Genomic DNA, 20,314 nt, shown 5'->3' with positions numbered 1-20,314 from the left:
ATATATTACTGTTATTAGTACCAAAATATTTCAATACAGAAAAAAGTGCCATCATAAAGAATCGTCTATTATAAACATTTTCATCATTTGGTTTAAGAGCTAATAACTTATATCTTAAATATTTGTTTCAGGTCTCAGAATTAGTATATGTGCATAGTAAGCTAATGATTGTTGATGATGACACTGTTATTATGGGATCAGCTAATATCAACGACCGAAGCATGCTGGGAGATAGAGATAGTGAAATCGCTGTCATGTTTCAGGACATACATAAACACAAAGTTAAAATGAATGGTGTCGAACATATGGCAGGCAAATTTGCATCTTCAATGAGAAAAAATTTGTTCAGGTAAATGACTTCTATTAGATAAAAATAAGGAAATGTGGTATGATTGCTAATAAGAAGCTACCTTAAAAAACAAAGAAAATTTTTATAAACATAAGGAGGTTTGGTATGATTGCTAATGAGAAACTATCCTTTAAGAAAACAAAGGAAAATGATACAAACAACTGCAGGCCTTGATCATGGTACCACCTTCAACATTGATCCCATAGTGTATTGTAAGCTATACAAGCCCCTAGATAGCATGAAAAAAAAGAAGAAAATATTACAACCTTTTTAACTTATTAAACAAAAATTATAAGCCACAACTAATGACAGTTACTTGATATGACTGACAGCAAACAACCATAAGTACTGAATTACAGGCACATAGGGAATGTGCACGTGGTGGGATTTAAAGTGTTTGTTAGCTTTCAACCTTTCACCTGTCCTGGTGACAGTGGTATAACAACGCAATTTATAACATGACATCAATTCAATGTTTAATACTTGAGAGTATTGCATATAGATATAAGAAGATGTGGTATAAGTGCCAATGAGACAACTCTCCATTCAAGTCACAATTTGTAAAGGAAAACCCATTTTAGGTCAAAGTCACACCAAACAGTAAGCATGTTTGTTTGATATCATTTCCTGTTGCATAATGAATCATGTTTTGTCATGGTCAGGACAATTTACTGGCTGTTTGCACATTACCAATAAATCCAATTTGAAACTGTCAAGTGTATGATTATGATTAATACCAGTAAATACAAAAATGTATGCATACAATAACTAAACTACCTGATCACATCAACTTTGCTAACATATCCGCTTAAGATATTATATTACTGAGAACATCTAGAGATAGACGAGGCCTATATGTCCAATGGATTTGTTCTGATAATTTATTGTGTTGCAGGGAACACCTAGGAATAGATCCATTAGACAACACTATAGACTTATCTGATCCAGTTAATGATGTGTTCTACAAAAACTTCTATCTTAGTGTAGCAACAGTCAACACTGGGATATATGAAAAGGTAGGGTATCTGTTCTATAACCTCATTGTGTACTGCACAATCCAAATAGGGATATTCCATTAAAATGTTTGTGGGTGGGTAGGAAGGGTAGTTTAATTAATGAATCTGGGTCATAGGTCTTCTTTCAAATCAATCAAATCAAATCAAATCAAATCAAGTTTATTGTACAAAAACAGGCCTCCAGCCCACGGTACATTTATAAATTCACAATTTAATATCAACTACAGTTCAATAATAACATATATTAAACAATACAACACACACATATTACCAACATATATATATATATATCTATTAATTTTCAAAAGTTTTATAAACTTGTATTTGTAATAAATTTATTTATTTATTTATTAAGTATATTCATTTTATCAAGTCATAGTGACAAGACTTCTTCTCTACAGCATTTAGCTTTTTTCAAAAATACAGCCAGATTTTTCAAAGTAATTAAATTTTCTGTTCTAAAAAGACTAGTTAAAGTGTCTCTGTTACAATTACTTTGACACCATAATGGTAAAAAATTTCTCCTTATGTCAGCCAAAATTGGACAAACAAGTACAAAATGGAATTCATCTTCTATTTCATTTGTATTACAAATTTTACACAACCTATTTTCCCTTGGTTGGTTTTCATGTCTACCTTGTTCAATAGCTAGCTTATGGTTTGAACATAAAATTGAAAAAATTTCATATCTAAGATTATATGACAGTTTCTGTATATTTTCATTTATACAAATATAATCCTTAACTTTTGAATAAAAAGCACACTTTGATGAGTTGCCAATATAATCTGACCAAGATTGTAAGTTTATATCTGTAAGTCTCTGTTTAAATAAATGTAAAAACAATTTTGTATCTCCAACACTTTGACTTTCCCATACAACACCAAATCCATTTGAAAATAATAGTCTTTGCACTTTAGAACACCAATTTAAACGTCCATTTTCATTCATTTTATACATCATACGATAGCATAGTTTTGGAAGTCTGCTATCATCCATGCATTGTAAGTGTAGAAAATACTTAATAGGTTTACACACATAATTTATATATAGTTCATGACGGCCACATTCACCTCTTGCTATGTGATTATTAGTCTTTTGGCCCATTCCAAGTAGCCATTTACAAAATTTATTTTGAACAGTTTCAATGTCTTTCACTTTCTCTGTTCCCCATAATTCTGCACCATAATAAAGAATTGGAGCAACCATAGAGTCAAATAACTTAAATCCAAGATTTATATCTCTAGTTCCAAGTTTACACATACAATGTTTTATCATGTTCAGAGCCTTTTCACACTGCATTCTTAATGTTTTGCAACAGTAAGTCCATTTCAGTCTATTGGAAAAATATATTCCTAAATATTTATAATAACTGACAACTTTTAAAGGTTCATTATTGAAGTACCACTTCTCGTTTTTAGATAATTTACCTCCATTTTTAAATACAACAATATTTGATTTGTCCATGTTTATAGTCATATTCCACTTTTCGCAATACTTTTCTAAATTGTTTAATCTTCTCTGTAGATCAATTGGTGTATCGGCTATAAGTGCAAGATCGTCTGCAAAGAGTAGTAGCATAACGTTATGAAAGTTCTCATGTATAAAGATGCCATTTCCACCACTGTTCTCAATTTCAGTTGCAAGTTCATTTATATACATTGCAAATAACCAAGGACTTAAAGTACAACCTTGTCTCACACCAGAATTACATGTAAAAGTTTCTGATAATCCATCAGTTGTTTTAACTTTTGCTTTGACATTGCCATAAATATTTTGCAATAGCTTTATCATTCTGCCATGTAAATTTTTACTTAACAATATATAAAAAAGTTTTGAACGATTGATGCCATCAAAGGCTTTGCTAAAATCAATGAATGCACAGTACAGAACACCCTTTTTCTTTGATAAATATTTCATAATAATACTACACAGTATGAAAATATTATCTATTGTGGAATAGCCACTGCGAAAACCAGCTTGTTCTTCTATTAAATGCTCGTTCATATCTGACCATACTTTTAATCTATTACAAATAATACCCATAAAAATTTTACTTATAACACATAAAAGTGATATGCCACGATAGTTACCACAATCATTTCTATCGCCTTTTTTGAACAATGTAATAATAATAGCAGTAGACCAACATTCTGGAAAATCTCCAGTGTGAAATATTTCATTAAATAATTTTAACAAAACTGGCAGAAGTGTTGAAGATAAACATTTATAAAATTCCCCTGATAAACCATCTTCACCTGGTGATTTATTATTTTTAAGCTTTTTTATTTCACTTAAAACTTCTTCACTAGTAATATCACTGTCTAAATATGAAAAATTTTCATCAATACATAAATCACATTCAGTATTATGAGCCTGTACAAAATTATCAACAAATTCAGAAAAATTTACATCTTTATCTATTATTTCAGGGTTCAAAAGGTCAGAAAAATAAGTTTTCCATTCTTCACTAGAAATATTTGACCTAGGTATATTAGATTTACTAATAACTGATTTTATCAATTTCCAAAATTTACAAGAATCTCCAGTTTTAGCAATATTACATAATTCAGTTTTCTTATTCTCTTTGTGTTGTTTTTGTTTAGTTACACACAACTTGTTAAAATTTTGTTTCGTTTTAACATATTCTTGTAGTATGTCAGCATTGCTAGTTGCTCGAAAATCATTTAATAATTTACACTTTTTTCTTTTTATAGACACACATTCTGAGTCAAACCATTCCTGATTGTTAATAGCACGTTCACTGCTTTTATTATGACATGATAATAAACCAGCTTCTGTACAAATATTTTGCAAGTGAGATACTAATGCCTTGGCAGCGTCATTTGTATTGCTGTCTATTAATTCTAAAATATCATTTAAACCTGCTAAGGAAGTCGGATTGACTATTAGATCTTTGCACAACTGAGCTTTGTTACTGTTCCATTTAAATCGTATCTGTTTCTCATTACAATATTCTTCACCATTTTCAATATGTCCTGAAACTGGAATATCTAAGCAACAAGAAATTGGTAAATGTTTAGATAAATCAACAGAAAGTACACTAAAATGTGATATCCATCTGAATATGTTATAGCTAGAAATAATATAATCAATAACACTAGCACCATTTGCACACATATAAGTGAATTCACCATCTCTATCATTATGTTTGCGTCCATTTAATATATATAAATCCTTTGCACAACACAACTGTATCAATGAGCGACCAAAATTATTTGTAATTTTGTCTTTATTGCTACGTTTACACTGCGTAATAAATGACTTTGAGTCGTGATCGTTGTTTATTATGTATTGAAGACCAGGAATATAGTTAGGTTTATCTTCTGTGACAAAATCATTTAATTCTGAAGTCCTAGAATTAAAGTCACCCGCCATAAGTATTTCACAATTATCATACAATGATTCAACCTCAAAAAGCGCTTCTTCAAGAATATCAATACCATTTGTAGTGTTCTGATTACTATAAAAAATGGAGTTTTCTGGGGGTATATAAATAAATACCATTATAATTGTTTTGTTTTCAGAACAAAATTTAAGTATAATCATATCTTTAAATTGTTTCAAGATTTGTATAACTTTATATGTTGTAACAATATTTTTTCTAACCAACACTAACACACCACCTGAAGCTTTGTTGTAGACAAATTGATCGTTTACACGAATACTTTCGTAACATTCAAAATCACAAAACGTATTTACAAATTCATCCTCTGTTTTTTGAAATGTTTCTTGAAAGCTAATAACATCATGATTTTCTACTATCTCATCAACAGACTTCTTGTCACGATATAACTTTGTTTTTAGACTTTCAATGTTCCAAGACACAATCTTAATTTTCTTCTCTGAGGAATCGGGTTTACATTTAAAATAATTGTCATATATACAGTACCGTGAGCCTTGACCACATCCCTATTTTCTTGTAACTTCTTGTATGTCTTGAGTTTCCTCATCAAAAGTGAACAGTTTACTATCGATCAAAAGCTTATCTTGACGCATTGAGACCTTACTGCCATTTTCCCTTGCACGTAGAAGGAATGGGCTTAAATTTTTCCTTGCAGTTCGCACACTTGGTGTAAAATCTTCGTTGACTCTGTAAGTTTGACTTTGTTTAAGAATATTTTTTGCCGTTTTCAATACTAGGTTTCTGTCTCTGTAGCTTAAGAATCTTACAATTATCGGCCGTTTTCTTTCTGTTCCACGGACACGTTGTACATGTTCAATTTGTACATTTTCAGCAAATTCTTTACCCAGTTCTAGTACAGATTCTAAGAATAGCCTTATTTTCATTTCACACTCTTCCCACGACTCTTTTTGATTTGACGATTTATTACTAATATCTTCAAATACATTGTTTACATCACTGGGTTTATCATCGACACCCATAAATAGCAAGTTGTTCTTACGGGAACCGGCCTCAATTTTATCTACCTGATTTTCTAGGGACACGACCCGTGATTTTAGCTGTTTGTTTTCTGTTTGTAACATGTCTATTTTACTGTCTAATTTGTCGTTCAGTTTATCTATATTCTGGTTGACACCAGTCATCTCAGTTTTCATTGCGAGCATGTTTGTTGACATGGTAGTCATTTCTGACCTTATTTCCTGAAGAGTTCGACTGAGTGCATCATTATCTCCCTTGTCCCATGAAAGTTTCGATTGCGATAATGACATTAATCGTGTATTTGGTCCTGTTGGGGGTGGGCCTGGATTTAATTCAACATCCCCACTAAGTAGTAAAATTGCACTGATACACAAAGTTATTCTCACTAAGAGTTTTAAGTTGGTGATCCGATTTGGGTTTAACAACATGGCGGGATATTTGATTTTGTTCCTACCGATTGATTGACAAAATGAACCAATTCTCATCCTCCACTGGCTAATGTCACATCCCATCTTTTAAATGTATTGTTTGTTGGTAAATACTTGTTGAAATAGTAAGTTTCGAGCCAAAATCGAGGTTTAAATTAACCAATTTTCAATATTTTGTTCCACTGATTTTTTTCTAACTTCCGTTCTTTTCACTGTAGGTGGCGTTTTTTGTGACTTGTGTCTTTATTAAAGCGCTTTGTTGGTCAGGTCTTCTTTCAATATGAGTCTTATTACCATTATACAACCAAAAAAGGGTTCTTGGTTGTAGGGATATTCAGAAAGTCCCTTCCTACCCTTTAAACTACATTTTAATGGAAGAACCCTCATTTAAAATTATTCATCAATAGGAAATTAATTTCTGTACAGACATTTCCTTTTCAATTATGTTTGCATATCTATTAGACTGTAGTAGTCTCCCTTAAATAAATTAAACATAAGAAGATGTAGTATTGAACGCCAATGAAACACCTCACCATCCAAGTCATAATTTGTAAAAGTAAACCATTATAGGTCAAAGTACATTCTTCAATTCACACCGAACAGCAAGCTATAAAGGGCCCTAAAAATAATTGTGTAAAACCATTCAAACAGGAAAACCAATCTAATCTATATAAAAACAAGAAAAGAGAAACACTTATGAACCACATCAACAAAGGACAACCACTGAACATTAGATTCCTGACTTAGGACTTTAGGGTTTAAACATTTTAATGGCATCAAACCTTCACCCTTATCTGAATCAATAGTGTTAAATCACACAACATAGAAAGTACTACACCATTCAATTAGGACTATTCCCTGAAAGTGTATGTTGGAGGTTTCAAGCTTGTCTGGAAGGGAAGTTTAATTGTTGAATGTGGATCATGTGTCTTTTTCAGTATCAATCTATTACCATTATGCAAAATTATTTTTAAAAATGGTTCTTGGTTGTAGAGATATTTAGGAAGTCCTTTCCTACCCTCCTACATACATTTTAGTGTAAAAGACCTTATTTAAAATTCTTCATAAATAGGACATTAATTTAAGCCTGAAAGAATAATTGATTGAGCTGATGCAATTTCTTCACATCTCAGAAATACAGAAGTGGTCCGAAATTTAACATTTTACAATTTTCTGTCAGTCTTTAGATTATATGATTTAAATGTGAGGAACAATTATTCATTGAAAAAAGACATGGTGTGCTATTGAAGATTTTAAAGTTTAAAAGAATTACCTTATTACAGGTGTTCCGGTGTCTTCCTAACAATCAGGTGCTTTCATTCAGCGAAGCAGATGCATATATGCAAGAAAAATCAATGGCCGAGACAGATCCAGTGACTGCTCGTCAAGAATTAAAAAGAATACGAGGCTATCTTGTCTTAATGCCACTTAAATTTCTAGACAACGAGAACAGTATCATTCCATTTGGGGGAAAAGAGTCAATTTTACCAATTTCAGTATGGGTTTGATTGTTATTTTTGGTGATTTAATAAAATTTTATTTTATATGTAGATTTTTATTGAAATGAAAATAAATGGCTAATTTTCTGCAAAATGTTTGGAGTAATAATAACAACTTTATATTGTCAGTTCAGTAAATAATTATCTTGATTTTTTTAACTTGATTTTAATTAGATTTTATTAATTTTGAAATGTATCATGCAAATTATTTCATGCAATGTTATGAAAGTAAAAACACAATTAGAAACTTTATTAGAATGGAGCTACAAAAGGAATTAGAATATTTATAGTGATGTATAAAATGTGTGTATTTATTCATCATTTGACGCATTTCAATTATTGGTATTCATTATCATTTTCTTTGGTGAAATACTACATAATAAAGTTATCATATTTAAATGAATTACATTCTCCACAACAACTAATTCCCAGTGATATGTTATTTTTTTTAATTGTTTAATTTTATTATTATTTACATTTGATTTTGTCCTGATATCAATTAAAGTCATATTTTTCAGCCGTTCATTCATTTTTTTAGAAAATCTTCATCATATACTAAGCATCACCATTTTCATACAATCTTTAACCTGCCCACTGGCAAAGCTGGGCTATATATTGATGGGATGTCCATATGTCTGTATAATACTGTGATTTTCCTATTCACATTTCAAGCTCATTCATTGAATTACTATATCAAGAAATTTTCCAGTACTTAAATTCTTAAAGGTGTTGCATTATTCCTTTTTATTTAATTTACAAAATATAAGAATAAAGTGCCTGTTTTCACATAGTTATATGTTTACTTTCATATCTTGCCACTTTTTTCCATATTGCATCTTGAATCTCAATTATAAAAATATGTTTCACTGTATCAGTGCTTTCATTCATGATTTTTATAAATTAGTTTTTTTATTATTTGCATTGGAAAAAAAGTTTCATTAGATAGTCATGGACTTGTTTAGAATCCCTTTAATTTTAGCAAATGAAATATGTTACTTAACCAAGAATTATGGGCATTACCGACAAAATTGTACATTTGAAGATGTGTATATCAAATTGTACATTTGAAGATGTGTATATTAAAATGTACATTTGAAGATGTGTATATTAAATTGTACATTTGAAGATGTGTATATTAAATGTACATTTGAAGATGTGTACATTAAATGCACATTTGAAGATGTGTATATTAAATGCACATTTGAAGATGTGTATATTAAATGCACATTTGAAGATGTGTATATTAAATGCACATTTGAAGATGTGTATATTTTAGTAGTGTCTGTCAACAATAATTCTTAGATAATAATTTCATCACCATTTTCCTGCATTTGTCACAGTCACATGACTGTGTAGAGATATTTGTAATATTTGTTATTAGTTTTTTTTCTTGAAATATTGTTGTTAACTTGTTATGAAAAGTTATATGTATATAAACAGAGTATTATTTATTTTTATACTATCATGTACATTGATGCAAGCATCTCATATTGTTTGAAGTTAAGATTACATATAATAGACATAGATATATATGATGGATTTTAAATAGTTTTTAGATAAAAAGGTAGACTAGAAGTGATAAAACTGCTCAATTTATAACAATGGCATAGTTAATGTTAAAAATGGCTAAACAAAAAATTGCCAAGTATCTCTCTAAATTTATGAGGCAATTAATGGCTTCTAGAAACATTGTTTCTAATTTACTTACTAATTCAAAGTTCTAAAATCTCTTCATTTTTTGTTAGGTTTGTTTCTTGTGTCAAATATCTATACCAATAATCTCCTTTCAATTGTTAACTTGACCTAAGGTTTACAATTAAAGTGATTTTCACACTCTACTAATACCATACTTTTACCAATTGTATTACAAAAATAAATTAGCGAAATAGCTTCGTTGTTTAAGCCCCAGTCCCACTGGACCACGATCGTACCAGGCTCACAGCGATCTAAAATAAATTTAGATCGTGGTGAGGTCGCGGTATGAGCGGCATGAAAATGTTAATTTTCGTTGCTTTCACAATGCTATTACGTCCTAATTACGCTTCTACAACGCTCCTGTTCTCACCACGCTTATTCTGCGACCTCACTACACTTATAAAGAGCTTTCTACGCTCTTCACATTCTCACTACGACCATACCACGAGTTATCCAATTGCAACATGATCTTACTGTGATTATAGCACGTTCTTACCACGAATATACTACGTTGATACCACGATTTTACTACTTTCTCAGCAATACCGTCAATACTGTGTTTCATATCAATATAGTTCCATTTCTTCTATTTCTGATTAAAACGGAGATTTCTCAGAAACAATACAGTCATGCCACCAAAATCTACTAGAAAACGTGGAATGGTGGTAGGGGTTGATGTAGAGGCAGTGGGAGCAAAGTATGAACGCCATACTAGACTCCAAATAGTACACAAGAAACTAAAATTTAAAATAGTACAAGACTAAGAAAGCCCAGAGGCTCCTGACTTGGGACAGGCGCAAAAATAGTGGGGTTAAACATGTTTGTGAGATCCCAACCATCCCCCTATACCTCTAGCCAATGAAGAAAAGTAAAAGCATAACAATACGCACATTAAAATTCAGTTCAAGAGAAGTTCGATTCTTATGTCAGAAGATATGACTAAAGAAAATAAACAAAAAGACAATAATACATAAATAACAACAGACTACTAGCAGTTAACTGACATGCCAGCTCCAGACTTCAATTAAACTGATACTATACACATAAGACCAATCAAACCTAAATTACAATCTATTGCTGGTTCATAAAGCTCAAATGAAGATATTTTAATGAAAGATAGCAGAGATGACACAGATGTGTCAATATATATAGGAAGATGTGGTATGAGTGCCAATGAGACAACTCTCCATCAACGTAAAAATCTATAAAAGTAAACCATTATAGGCTAAGGTACGGCCTTCAATATGGAGCCTTGGCTCACACCGAACAGCACGCTATAAAGGGCCCAAAAAATACTAATGTTCAACCATTTAAATGGGAAAAAACAACGGTCTAATCTATATAAAATTGAGAAGCATGGTTGAGCCGTTGGAGCAAATGGATAAATACATTCAGACAAACAAAATCTAGGGAGTTTTTTTATATATTTTATGTGAAAATGACAATAAAAATGATGGTTGTAGTGTGAAAGTAGTAAGGTCCTGAGAAGAGCGTGCTAGGATCGTACTATGGTCGTGAATAGCGTAGTTGGGTCGCGGTGAGAACGTGATGGTCGTAGTAAGGTCGTGATAAGGTCACTGTGAGATCGTAGCGCAATCTCTCCGAATGGAATCACACTTTCGCTACGCTCTTGCTACGATTGTACAGTGACCTTTCAATCTTACTACAATCTTAGTGCGCTCTCACTAGGCTTCTACTACGACCTTATTTTGCCACGACCTCACCACAATTGTTTTGAACAAAGTTGGCCACGCTCTTCACGATCTTGAAGACCTCAACACGACCGTGGTACTACCTTACTGTGACCTACACGATCGTACCACGATCATCAAAATTTGCATTTTTTCACAGATAGTGGGACTGGCGTATTAAGGAGTAAAATACAGCAACAATTATAAAACGAAAGGAGTTTCAGATATAGTTTTTTTAATGTTCCTTAAATTTATAAACAAAAAGTCTTAAGAAATGCTGTGTTTCAGTCTTGCCATGAAATGAATTTACTTTTTTTTTTTATCTCAAATTGTATATATAAGGAATAATTAGAAATACTTGAGTAACTGTTTTATGCCTGTTTAAACACTTTTTCGAAATTAGAGCATTGCATAAATTGTTATAGTATTGTTATAGTGTTATAAGTACCATACAATCCTTATATTAAGTATATATTGTATGATGGATGATGATTTCTCATCATGTTTTTTCCAGATAATAATAAGTGGTCAATGACATTTTTTGGTCAAATGAAAAAAAGTATTTTTTGTAATTGATTTTTTTTTTGCACTGTTTATTTTATTGTTCATATCAGACTATATGCAATGAATTTTAAACTGATTATTTCTACGCCTCATATATAAATCCATGCCTTACATCAAAGTGCATTGTTCTAATTGTTTCTCTGAGCACTTGGTCTTCCTCCACTAATATAAAACATGCTACCATGATACATCCAAGAGTGTTGAAAGTGAGGTTAAACACCAACAATCTGTTAAAAGTATTATTGCTTTTTTTTTAAATTTTCCTTTTATCTTGCTGACTGATTATTTCCTTTCTGAGTGGAGTCGAGTGATATGAAAATTATTGCTAGAAACTTAAGGAGCATGTGGCTTTGCTAATGAAATTGACAATGTTGTAATAGGTAAAAAAGCGATAAACAGATTATCAGTGGTCATCTCTACTTAATTGCTGTTCTCACTTTTGCCATGCCAACTCAAGCAAGAAAATCAATTTTGCTGAAATGATCAATGATAATCTTTAAATGTCAACTATGCTTTTCTGGTCCTGTTTGAATTATTAATATCTTAAGATGGCAAGTACTTAAATATCAGCTAGTCCCAAGATTCTGATTTATTGTGATGATCTATTTATAGAACACTGCATATCAAAATATATGGTGAAGGACAAGATCACTAGATTTTTACAGCTTACAACCATGTATAATCCCTGGGTTTATAGACTTACAGACCATATAGTTTTGCCAATGTCTGTTCCTATGTCATTGATAACTACAATATTTGTGCAGAGTTTTTAATCATTTTTATAGTTTTATTATTTAATTGTAAAATTATTAGTTACAGTTTGGGTTTTACTTGGTCGTCATTGCCATCTATGAAAGTCTAAAAAAATATGCAGTCATATATGATGTCTTCAATAGATTCTTTCAAGATGATGGATCAAATGTAGCAAAGGTCATGTTTCTAGGTATCTGTCTAGATTTCTTACAGGAGAAAGAAAGAAATTAAAACATATTTTAATGTTTCCCCCTTTAATTGAGAAACATAAGACCTATTACTTTGTTCTCTAAAACTGATCTCTCCCTTATTAAAAATCTTGGTTCTATCCCAATGTAGAATATAAAAATAATAAGATGTGATAGACACAAAATCGAAGTAAGCATAGATAGGTATAAGGGCCAACACTTGACAACAGGAAATTTAGTAAAGGATCTCTAATTAAACTATAATATAAGGTTTTCAAGAAGATTTCATTATGAAATTGTATTTATGGATAAGTAATTTTTTCTTTTCTTAGTTGTATTATATTATTTATTTTATTCATTATAGATCATCAGTCTCCTTAACAGGGTAAACTGTAAGTTGCTTGTATTGAGATTAAGTTGCTTGTATGATTGATTATTGTATAACAATATATACATAGCTATTAAAACAGTTGTTTTAGTATTAGAAAATTTTTACTTGGCTAAATTATCTAAGTAAATGTAATTTTGATTTTGATTTTGTACTTTAATTTAGCTTTGCTACTGTTTAATTTGATTTTTTTTATAGTTTTTTTAATGTTTTGACATTTGATTTACACCTTTAGTTATTAAAAAAACAAAGACATATATGATCAGAATGAATTTGATTAAGGAGAAGTTTATAGATGTATATGCTACGCTTTATCATTGACAAAAGTGAAATAACAAGTTTGCACATATATCGACTACTCCACAATTGTGATAGTCCATAGAAGCCAGGATATATTTTTGAGCATACTGTTTTTTGTGTCTGTAGCATTATCAAGTTTGTGATATGGTCACACTGGCAACACATTTTCATATAATTACGTTTTATAACCTTTGTAAACCCATTTCAAAGCAAAGATTTAAAAATCAGCCCTATTTATGACATGGTTATTTCAGTTAGATTTTATTTTTTTTAAATTCAGTAAGATGAATACAAAATTCACAACGGCTTTTGTAAACAAAAAGAACACAAAAAATTGCCATCAAGATAGAATGTTAAGGCACATATGTTAATTCATGACAGTTAAACTATTACATTGGCTCAGAAAATGGATGACTCAATGTGTAATGACATAATTTTTTATTCTGTAATTATTGTTGATTTTTGTTGTTGTTGATTTTATCATTCTTTACATTCAGATCTCCTAGAATATTATTTGAAAATGTTGAAAGTGCATAACAATTTGCTATTTATCTAAATTTATGTGTTGAATTTCAATGTAGTTTTACTTTTCCAAAGTGCTGCATGAATATCTCTCTCCGACCTTGCAAGGGCTGTATAGCCAGTCAAGGTATTAAACACATCTAAAACATATCTATTGTACATGTACACCTATGTGTCTTAGGTTTGAAAATAAAGTATTGAAAAAGGTAGGAATGTTTTAATGTTAAATGATAGTGTTGACAATTAAATCTTTTTATATTGGTGTGATTAATATTTTTACATTTTAATTAATTACATTATGTATTTAAATTTTTTAGAAATTCTGAAAATGGGGTCATTAACAATCATACTTTAATGAAACTTACTCAGTGGACTTCATATCAGTAAAGATTTCAACATAATTAAAATCTAATATAATAAGTTTTCTTGTAATTTTTCGTATGATAATATATATATCGTCTTGTTATCAACTGTTCTCTGTCCCATCTTATCCTTGAAAATCATATTAGTGTTTGGAAACCTTTTGGAAATTTTAAGTCTCAAAATTTATTTTGATTATTTCAATTTTTCAATAAAAAATAAGTAAAAAAAGGGTTATTACAAAAAAATAAAGACATTTTTAAATAAGTGTTATAAGGATATTGGTTTTTATTTGTTTCAATATTATTTCAGTGGTTTATACACGGAACAATAACTACCAAGTATAAACTTGATTAAATGTCAACTCATATCTAAAACCCTTTACAGAATCTTTTGTTTTCTATTTTCCATGACCCTAGCATGTACTGTAAATTCAGCTAGATAGGATTCGCAAAAATAAAGAATTTCATTTAAAATTTTGATAGCATTATTTATTAGCAGAAATTTGTGAAAATGTAATAACTTTCTGAATTCATAGTAATTTATGCATTTCATTTTATTTTTTAATTAATTTTCCCCTATTATTCCTTATGGTAAACATTCCACTATGGCTGTATTATTGCTTGTTATGACTTTATTGATGAATATTGTTTCTTTGTATTTTTACAATGATCTCATTTGAATTCTGTACAACATATCATGATAATAAACAGAGAACATTAAACATTTCATTCAGTTATCTTCTCTTGTTTCTTTCACTGTATGTATTATAGCAATTGTTCAAACAGATTATCAAAAAGTAAAATAACAAACATACCAAACATCCAGGAAATTTCAACACAGAAAGTCCTAATCAAACAGTAAAATTAAAAGCTCAAACATATAGAAGGAATGGATAACAACTGTCATATTACTTAATTGGTATAGGTCTTTTCTTTTGTAGACAATAGTAGATTAAACCTGGAAGGAACAGTGAGCTTTAGCCATCACTTGGCGTCCATCTGGTGTAAACTATTTAAAAAATCTGCTTCCTTGAAACTTTTGAAACAATTCCAACCAAACTTAAGCTGATTCTTAGGGTATCAAGAATCAAGTTTGTGTTTTATTTTCTGTTTTGTCAAAAAACATTGCCGCAATGGCTAAAAATTGAACATAGGTCTGGGATAAAATGCAGTTTTTGGATTATATCTCAAAACCCAAAGCAGTTAGAGCAAATCTGACATGAGGTAAAAGGGTTAATAAGGTTACATTCTATCAGCTCTGAAATTTACAGATGAATGTAATAACCCATTGTTGGATTGCTGCCACTAAATTGGTAAATTTAAGGAAATTTTACATTTTTTGGTTATTATCTTGAATAGTATTAATGACAAAGATAATGTGTTAACAGCAAATATGTTCAGCAAAGTAAGATCTACAAACAAGTTTATACGACCAAACTGTCAATTGACCCCTTAAAGAGTTATTGCCCTTTAAGGACAATTTTACATAATTTGTTTATCATGTTTTATAACACTTACTTATATACACTAAACAAAAAAATAAAAACTACAATGAAATTGGACACTTAAACTCTTTAACAAAAGATAAATGCCCAAAAAATCAAAGTAAGCGATTCAGGTACTTGAGAGCCTCTTGTTTTTGTAACCGGGATTTGTTTTTTTCTTAATCAATTGATGAATTTTGAACTACTGTTGCCTTTATTTATGCCACTGGTGGTGAAGTTTTAATTCCCTATTGGTATCACCAGCCCAGTACTCAGCTCTTCTGTGATGACTTGAATTATCATTGAAATGTTCAACATTATAAATTAACTGCGTTATCAAAACTTTGAATTTTTGAAATACTAAGTCTTTTCTGTCTCAGGAATAGCTGTATTTGGCAAAATTTTAGGATTTTTTTTTGTCCTCGATGCTCTTCAACTTTGTACTTTATTTGGTCTTGACATTTTTTGATTTGAGCATCACTGATAAGATTTTTGTAGACGAAAGGTGTGGGTGGCTTATATATAAAATTTTAATTCTGGTATCTATGATGAGTTTATTTATAGCTAGCTTAACTTCTGACTTGTATTACAGTCCCATCAAATTCCATTATATTGACATTAATGTGTGAACAAAACAAATAAGCCCTGATGGGTGAAATGTCAAAAAAAGGGTACAGCAATGTACCGTTGTTTTTTCAGAATTTTGTGAGGCTTGCAAATACATAATAATAAACACTGATAAGTCTTCTAAATTAATGTTCAATATAAATTTCATTAAAGCCATGAAGGACGTATGATTCGCCAAAATCTTGTCCTTGTCAGATGATATTTGAGAGTACCTTGGTGCACATTTATTCCTTATTATTTTACTAGACACTAGATTTTAGTACTATATACATAGAAAGACAATATTAGAATCTGATTGTTTTTAAACTTTTAACAGTCTAAAAAATTCCTTTGTTATAATTTCATTCTGCTAATTGTATCACCAAATAACAGGATTTAAATGGCCAACAAGATAAATAATTACGCATGGATCGCTATCTTACAGATATGATTATACATGATAAACATGCAGTACTTTGAATTGCCGAAACTGCGAAAGAAAGCAACTGGTTTTTTTTTAAAGAATCGACAACTGTAAGTGTATAAACCATTTCAAATTAAAGTTAAAAAAGAAAATGTAAATATTTACACAAAAAAACAGCAACTACAAAAATTATGAAAGTGATAAAACTTATTTCATTCTAATCATGTTTATACCACAGAACTGGTCAACGGATTATTGTTACCTGACTCACATGTATCACTAGTAACTGTTTACATTCCCAATGTCAGTAGTAGTACCTCTTTTATGAAGCACGAATACACATAAACAATTATCAGTTGGCGTTATATGTATAATTAAAGACAGGTTAAATCCACATTTTTTTACACATGAAATTGCCTGTACCAAGTCATGACTATGACAGTTGTTATCCATTCTTTTGATGTGTTTGAACGTTTGGTTTTGCAATTTGATCAGGGACTTTCCGTTTAGAATATACCACGGAGTTCGGTATTTTCGATATTTTACATTTCATTATTTCTAATATGTAGAAGAGAGGTTAATAGTCTGTTGCTAGCATTAAACACATAAATCAGAAGATGTAATGTGATTACCAATAGGGAGGCTACATCCATGTTTTGATTTGAAACAAATTCTTTAATTTTCTAACAATATGAATAAGGATACATAATAGAGTCTACATTTAAAAAAACAGCACTATATCAATTTTATTGCTTATTCTTTTGTAAGGTAATGGCACACATTCATTTCACATTCTCGTTTAAAACTAACATGACGTTAAGGACAACACTTGCATTGCTGTTCTTTGTTTTAGAGATATAACTATTAGCTTGTAGACTGCAGTAAATCCCCATGTATCAAATTAAATTTCACGACAATCCCTAGCAACGTATTTAGCTGAATTTATTTTCATTGCGTTTGCATTGAAGAACACATATGTAGGAACATATCGACAAATAGTATAGAGTAACGAAGGCAAAGAAATCTAACAACTTATGTTATAAATTACTTAAAATTTCTAAGCAAAGTGTAGATTTTTTTTTATTTATAATAAAAAAAACTTGAAGGTAAATCAAGATATTAGTTGCCTAAATTGCTCTTCAACTTTGTACTTGTTTGGCTTTATAATATGTTGATATGAGCGTCACTGATGAATCTTGTGTAGACGAAACGCGCGTCCGGTGTACTAAATTATAATCCTAGTACCTTTGATAACTTTTTTGATAACACATAATGTATGAATTGGGCAAATACATCGGATGGACTGCATGACAATGAGGAAAAAACTGGTGGAATGAGTGAGTAAGATTTTACAACAATGCTTTTCTTTTTACTTTAAGTTTAGTATAGAATATTTTAAGGTTAGGATAAATAATAGATTCATTTATAGAAATAACGCGTGTCTGGCGTACAAAATGGTAATATTAATATTTATGATGAGTCTATCTTTATTTATTTTGAACAGACTACACAGGTTAGTACTCTTCCGTCTATGAAGGGTGGACAAGGCATGGCTTCATTACATTTGGAATGAACCGGATTTAAAATAGGTTTTCCCGACCAACTCGTAGCCTTCTTTAGTCGTTCGGGAACTTCATCAATGCAGACATATTCGGAACCTGATTTGAATGTAGGATTTCCACCAAATAAATACCCATTGTATTCTTTTTCCCAGTCACCTATACATTCTTTTCGACCCGGAATCATGATAACAGATGTTTTAGCTCTAGCCCTACATACAGTACATGGAATACCATATTGCGTATATTTTGAATGATCTAGAGCGGTATTAGGAGTATTCATATGATGTATACTGTATATGGTTCCACCAAGCCATGGATGATTATCTACTTTCTTGTTGTTAATGGCATACTGAGGCTGTGTTGGTACACAGAGCATGTTCACTTGAGAACCAATGTCAGAATGAGACGCACCACCAACAAAACCTGTTAAAATAATATTTATGTATAATTATAAAAAAAACAGACCTTCTATTTCAAATATAGTCATTGTTTCAAATTTCATACATTGTGAAAACGGACATTGACCCCCAAAATATGGCCTTATCGAAAATATTCTTTTTTTTAAGAGGCGATACATAATATATGTTAAAATTCCAGAATTAATTCATTGAAAACAATGCGTAATACCGACTTATAGACTGATAACTATACGAAATATAAGAAAATATGCCAGTTTATCCAGAAACATAAATAAATTGTCTCATTTATGTCTACCCTAAAATCTCATTTTCTTTATTTGCATCAGAAAATTATAATAATTCATTTAACTCCTTTGATAAAACATAATTACGAACCACTATATACGATTTCTGTTTTGTCTCCAGCACATTTCGTTCTCCCCCATCTAGTATATGTTGTGCCTGTTTCTGAAATGTAAACAGTATTCTAAGAATTAAAAGAAAGTAAAAAAAACGTCTAGCAAAGACTTTTTGCGAACAAATAGGAGGAAACGTCATGTAGAAAAAATAACTATACTTACTTCAATTGATTTGATTTTGAAACAGTGCGGTGTCTGTTTATTTTTAATTTCTGTGAGGAAAATAAAAGGAAGACACGTATTTGTAAGCTCATAACTACAGTTTTTAATGTATGTCCACATAAATTTATTGACAACCACTGGGTCAATGCCACTGCTGGTGGGGAATTATTTCCCCAAGGTTATCACCAGCCCAGTAGTAAGCACTTCTGTGCTGACATGAGTTATCATTGATATGGTCATATTTATAAAACTTTTTACAAAACTTTTAAATTTTTGAAATGAGAAGGCTTTTCTACCTCAGGAATAGATCATCTTTGCTGTTCTTGGCAAAACTTTTAGGAATTTTTGGTGTGTAATGCTCTTTAACTTCGTACTTTATTCTTAATTTGGCTTTTTAAACTTTTTAGATTCGAGCGTCACTGATGAGTCTGTTGAAGACGACACGCGTGTCTGACGTATATATTAAATTTTAATAATGTATTTATGATGTGATTATATTACCTTGGCTTTTAATTCTTGTTTGTTTAACACCTGAACAAATAGCATCAAACAGCTTGGCTTTAACAGCATGGTTCTCACATTGTTCCTTGTTACCATATACTTCTTTTCCCAAAACTACCAGAACTACAAGCACAAGAACCATCTCCCTTTCAGTAACTTTGCCAATTTGACAATTGGATTTCGTGCATTGTATATACTAACTGATATCTAATTTTGTAAACATGAATATCATATTACGGAAGTACCTACAGCTGTTCACGCTTTCATCACTGTACCTATTTTTTTTCAATTTAATGTTTATGTAATCTATTATCTTCTATGTTCTTCTAATTTATCACAAAACTTATTATTATTTATTGGAATGAAAGGCAAATACTAGTAAATATGACTAGATGAAGTGTTTGAAGTTGACCTTTTCCTATGTTCTTGCTTTTGGTGATGCACGGGTCAATTGTATTTGAAGATGCATAGCAAATTTCAATTGAAAATGGTGAAAGTGCATTTACAATTGTCCATTTGTATTAATTAAATTGCATGTTGGATTTGAATTTTGTTCCACAACTGTAAATTCAGAAATTATTGCAATTTTTTTTTTATTAC

The 20,314-nt window shown here is 30.6% G+C and overlaps 2 protein-coding genes across 3 annotated transcripts in view; one reads left to right on the top strand and one right to left on the bottom strand.

Moving 5' to 3' along the window:
* The window catches only part of LOC134688211 (phospholipase D1-like), a 58,013-nt gene extending 44,838 nt beyond the window's left edge, over positions 1 to 13,175 (top strand). For both annotated transcript variants that reach the window (XM_063548690.1, XM_063548689.1), the window contains 3 exons: positions 132 to 349; positions 1,245 to 1,365; positions 7,480 to 13,175. In XM_063548690.1, coding sequence (XP_063404760.1) covers positions 132 to 349; positions 1,245 to 1,365; positions 7,480 to 7,704 — 564 coding nt within the window. In that variant the 3' untranslated portion in view covers positions 7,705 to 13,175. The remainder of the gene's footprint in view (positions 1 to 131; positions 350 to 1,244; positions 1,366 to 7,479) is intronic.
* Positions 13,176 to 18,141: 4,966 nt separating this feature from the next.
* LOC134686376 (uncharacterized) lies at positions 18,142 to 19,871 on the bottom strand. The gene is made up of 3 exons (XM_063546044.1): positions 19,715 to 19,871; positions 19,029 to 19,100; positions 18,142 to 18,657 (listed from the first exon to the last, which is right to left on the bottom strand). Exons 1-3 carry the CDS (start codon positions 19,854 to 19,856, stop codon positions 18,164 to 18,166), a joined length of 708 nt encoding a protein of 235 aa, XP_063402114.1. The 5' UTR covers positions 19,857 to 19,871; the 3' UTR covers positions 18,142 to 18,163.
* Positions 19,872 to 20,314: the final 443 nt, after the last annotated feature.

Source organism: Mytilus trossulus, chromosome 10 (assembly GCF_036588685.1).
Source record: "Mytilus trossulus isolate FHL-02 chromosome 10, PNRI_Mtr1.1.1.hap1, whole genome shotgun sequence".
Taxonomy (NCBI): Eukaryota; Metazoa; Mollusca; class Bivalvia; order Mytilida; family Mytilidae; genus Mytilus; species Mytilus trossulus.
Note: the sequence above shows the minus strand (reverse complement) of the source record. Positions and strands in the feature narration are given on the sequence as shown.

What these genes read in the sequence shown, in the direction of transcription:
- LOC134686376 (XM_063546044.1), bottom strand. Translation starts at nt 19,856, where the DNA reads ATGGTTCTTGTGCTTGTAGTTCTGGTAGTTTTGGGAAAAGAAGTATAT. An exon ending in AACAAGAATTAAAAGCCAAG is followed by an intron (nt 19,101 to 19,714) that starts GTAATATAATCA and finishes TTTACATTTCAG; the next exon opens with AAACAGGCACAACATATACT. An exon ending in AACAGAAATCGTATATAGTG is followed by an intron (nt 18,658 to 19,028) that starts GTTCGTAATTAT and finishes TTATTTTAACAG; the next exon opens with GTTTTGTTGGTGGTGCGTCT.